We start from the raw sequence: 4,147 nt of genomic DNA on the forward strand, positions 1-4,147 counted from the left end.
TTTAGCAGTAGTTTTTTTTCTTCCCAATAGCTTGTTTTGATCCACAGAGTCAAATGCCTTTGCCTAGTCAATAAAACACAAGTAGGTATTTTTCTGGTGTTCTCTGTTTTTAGCCAGGAGCCATCTGACATCAGCAATGATAGCTCTGGTGTCACAGCCTTTTCTAAACCCAGCTTGAACTTCTTACATTTTTCTCTCACTAAATGGTTTTAGCTGTTTTTTGAATTATCTTATGTAATATTTTGCTTGCATGTGATACTAATGACATTGTTTGGTGATTTCCATATTCTGTTGACTCTCCTTTCTTGGGAAGGGGTGCAAACCTGCATCTCTTCTTTTCAGTTGGCCAAATAGCTGTCCTCCAGATTGCTTGGTATAAATGATGAGCATATCCAGGGCCACATCTGTTAGTTGAAGTCAGTCAGTTGGTATCATGCCAATTCCTGGCCTTATTTTTCCCCCCTAAGGCCTTCAGTATGCATCAGAGAGTTGGACAATGACTAGGGAGGACTGAAGGAGAGTGGATGCTTTTGAGCTGTGGTGCTGGAGAAGGGTACTGAATGTACCATGGACTGCCAGGAAAACAAACATATTCATCTTGGAGAGGATTAAACCAAGCTACTCCTTGGAGAAGGATTCTGTGGCTTCGTCTGACATACTTTGGACATGTTGCCAGGAGGGACGGGTCCTTGGAGAGGGACATCATGCTTGGGAGGGTGGAGGGACAGCGCAGGAGTGGAAGACCCTCTATGAGATGGATTGATTCGGTGACTGGGGTAATCGGGATGGGTGTGTCAGAGGCGGTGCGGTTGGCGCAGGATAGAGCAGGGTTTAGAGCTGTTGTGCATAGGGTCACTATGAGTCGGAAACGACTCGATGGCACATAACAACAACAACAAGGCCTTCAGTGGACCTTGAACTTCATTATCATTGACTCTCATCCATATGGTATTTCCTAAAATGTTTCAGTGTGATAGATTGAAGCTTTGCCTTGCCCTGTGCTATCCTCATGCTTGTGCTGGCTCAAGCCCATTTTTGTAGTCCCTGTCAATCCATCTCATTTAGGATTTTCTTCTTTTTTTGCTGACTTTCTGTTTTCTCCATGGGCTGATGCCTTCTTGACAACATTATCAAAGCATACCAGTTTACACATCGCTATGCTTGCCTCAGAGGAACACCTTGGCCACATTTCCTCCAAGACAGATATATTTGTCCTTTCAGCAGTCCCAGGAATAGTCAATACACTTCATCAACAACACAGTTAGGAGACATCAATTTTTATCAGCCTTCTTTGCTCATTGAAACAGTTGAAAGAAACCAAGGTTTGGATCAGGAGCACCTTTGTGTTTAAACTGATATCCTTGCTCTGTAGCACTGTAAAGGGATCTGTGACAGCAAATGTACCCAATGCAGTAAATCTTTTGACTTCTTGACTGTTGCTACCTATGGGTATCACTTTTGAATTCTAGTAAAATAAGATCACTGAAAACTTCAATCTTCTATTTATCATGATGCTGTCTGTTGAGCTCATGTAAGAATTTTCATTTTCTTGATATAATCCTATATTAAAGGCTGTAGCCTTTGATCCCTTCATTAAGTGCTTCAAGTAATTTTTACTTTCTCCAAGCAAGATTATGTCATCTGCATAAATAGACTGTGGATGAGTCAAAGTCTTATAGCTAAATTGTAGTCAGGTGATTCAAACCAGTTTTTAAAATATTGAATGAGTTTGAACAATATGAGTTAGAAATCTCACATGCACAGACCAAAACCAAATTTCACTTGATAGTTGACCTTCCCACTAGCTGGTCTTGGGAGGGTGATGTCTGTTAAGCACTTTCCTCAAGGCCCCTTTCACTTCCTTGTTCCTCAGGGTGTAGATGAGTGGGTTGAGTAGTGGGGTGCCCAGCGTGTAGACCAGCGAGAGGAGCTGGTCTTTCTCGGGGGAATAGCTGGAGCTGGGACGCAGGTACATGAAGGCACAGCAGCCGTACTGGAGCAGGACCACGGTGAGGTGGGAGGAGCAGGTAGAGAAGGCCCGGCTGCGGCCAGCCGAGGAGTGGATCCTGAGCACCGCGGACACTATGAAGGTGTAGGAGGTGACGATGAGGAGGAAAGGCACAGCAATAGCCAGCGTGGCTGCCACCAGCACGGAGTGCTCATGGAGGTGGCTCTTGGCACAGACAAGCTGCATCACTGGTGGCACATCACAAAAGAAGTGGCTGATGCCCCGAGCCTGGCAGAAAGGCAGACAGAAGATGAAGGCCACCAGTTGTATAGAGAGGAAGAAACCAATAATGACCGAGGCCACAATCAGGCGCCCACAGAGACTCACCGTCATGATGAGAGGATACTGCAGGGGGAAGCAGATGGCAACGTACCGGTCATACGCCATGGCAGCCAGGAGGAAGCAGTCAGCGCTGCCCAGCCCGATGAAGAACACCATCTGAGTGGCACATCCCAAGTAGGTGATGGTCCTTTGTGTCTTTAGCGTGTTAGCCAACATGTGCGGTACAACTACAGCAGTGTAACATACTTCTACCCCCGAGAGGCTGCCCAGGAAATAGTACATGGGTGTGTGCAGGTGGGTTTCGGAATGGATGGCCAGCACAATGAGAACATTCCCAATGAGGATCAAAGTGTAAACCAGGCTTATTCCCGTGAAGGACATAATCTGCAGCTCTGGGCGGGAAGAATAGGCCAGGAACACAAAGTCCGTCGATGCTGAGCAGTTTTGCCAGGTCATGGAACTAATAATAGCTTTTTTCTGTGAAGAATTACAAACACAGAAGGGAGAATCAGAGTGACGGTGCATTACCCTCGGAGCCATTAATCGAAGGAGTTAAAATCCGGAAGTATCAGGATGAGCTCACTTTCTTCTTTCTCATTCCAAAATTTCTCTGCATAAATATGTTTAACTTAATGTATCATTTTCAATTGTAAGGCCAAGTCACATAGGGGTATTTTGAAAAGAAGAGAAGGTGGCACAATTCAAGAGGCATTTACTCTGGAAGATTTGGTGTGGAAATTAAATTGCTTGGTAAATTCTCAAGAAAGTGTTAAGGAATTTTTAAGAGGGTGTATAGCACTGGTCTGAGCATTGCTGTACAGAGGTAACTCGTGGTTGCTGTGATGCTGAACACTGTGACAGTGATGTGCCAATCGTTGTAATAGGTACCTACGGTGGACAGTGTTGGCTGGAGCTTCCCGACTGAAACAAGCCTGGAAGCAGGAGCGGCATCCACTTCCAAAAGGGCTTGCCTCCAGAAACTCTATGTACGAACAGTGCTCAGGCCGTTTGTTCATAGGGTCGCTATGAGTCGTCTACGACTCGACGGCACCAAACAACAACAAGAATGTAGAGAGAGGAACACTTCCTTTTTTCCCTTTTTTTACTTGTTTAGTCACACCCACCAGCTCTGGTGGCTTAGTGGCGAGAAGCTGCACTGCAATCCTGGTTGCACAGAATTCGAAATGACCAGCTGTTCCACAGGAGAATGATAAGCAGTCTTCTCCCGTGCGATTGAACTGTTTCTGAAAACCCACTGGAGGGTCAGCTATGGGTCAGTTCTGACTTGATGGTACACAACAGCACCACCTCTGGAGATAGCACTGTGGGGATATGAAGATGTAATGCTCAAAATCTAATAAAACATATGTAGGATGTTTATAATACAAGGCTGATTATGTCATAAACAACAGCTCATGACTATTGAGTTGAAACTGACTCAAAGCTGACCCTCCAAAGGCTTGTCATCTTTCTCTTTGAGGGCAGCTCTTGTCTTGTTGTTGTGTACTGTCAGGTCAGAACTGACCGACAGCTGACCCTCTAGCAGGTTTTCAGAGGCAGTTAATTGCAAGAGAGGAGATTACTCATCCTTCTCCCATAGAGAAGCTGGCGGATTTGAACCGCATGTCTTAGGGATTTCAGTGCAGCTTTTTACCACTAGGCCACCAGGATGACCCTTCAGAGCAGTTAGTAGACTCAGATCACCTGCTTTTGTGTTGGCAATGCAACTCCTTACTCACTGGGTCACGAGGCATACACGGGACCATATAATTTCAGATAAAGGAAGCATTCTCGATTTAAAAAAAATCAAGGAAGGCTCATAGAGTAGTAAGAACATTTAAATGAAAGAAATTTGTT

The 4,147-nt window shown here is 45.1% G+C and overlaps 1 protein-coding gene across 1 annotated transcript; it reads right to left on the reverse strand.

Moving 5' to 3' along the window:
* Window positions 1-1,155: 1,155 nt before the first annotated feature.
* On the reverse strand, window positions 1,156-2,746 carry LOC102867401 (olfactory receptor 10W1-like). The gene is made up of 2 exons (XM_006900459.1): window positions 1,824-2,746; window positions 1,156-1,207 (listed from the first exon to the last, which is right to left on the reverse strand). The coding sequence occupies exons 1-2, from the start codon at window positions 2,744-2,746 to the stop codon at window positions 1,156-1,158; spliced, it is 975 nt and encodes a 324-aa protein (XP_006900521.1).
* Between the last annotated feature and the right edge of the window lie 1,401 nt (window positions 2,747-4,147).

Source organism: Elephantulus edwardii, unplaced genomic scaffold (genome assembly GCF_000299155.1).
Source record: "Elephantulus edwardii isolate Elephantulus edwardi_28Jun2011 unplaced genomic scaffold, EleEdw1.0 scaffold00284, whole genome shotgun sequence".
NCBI classification, from domain to species: Eukaryota; Metazoa; Chordata; class Mammalia; order Macroscelidea; family Macroscelididae; genus Elephantulus; species Elephantulus edwardii.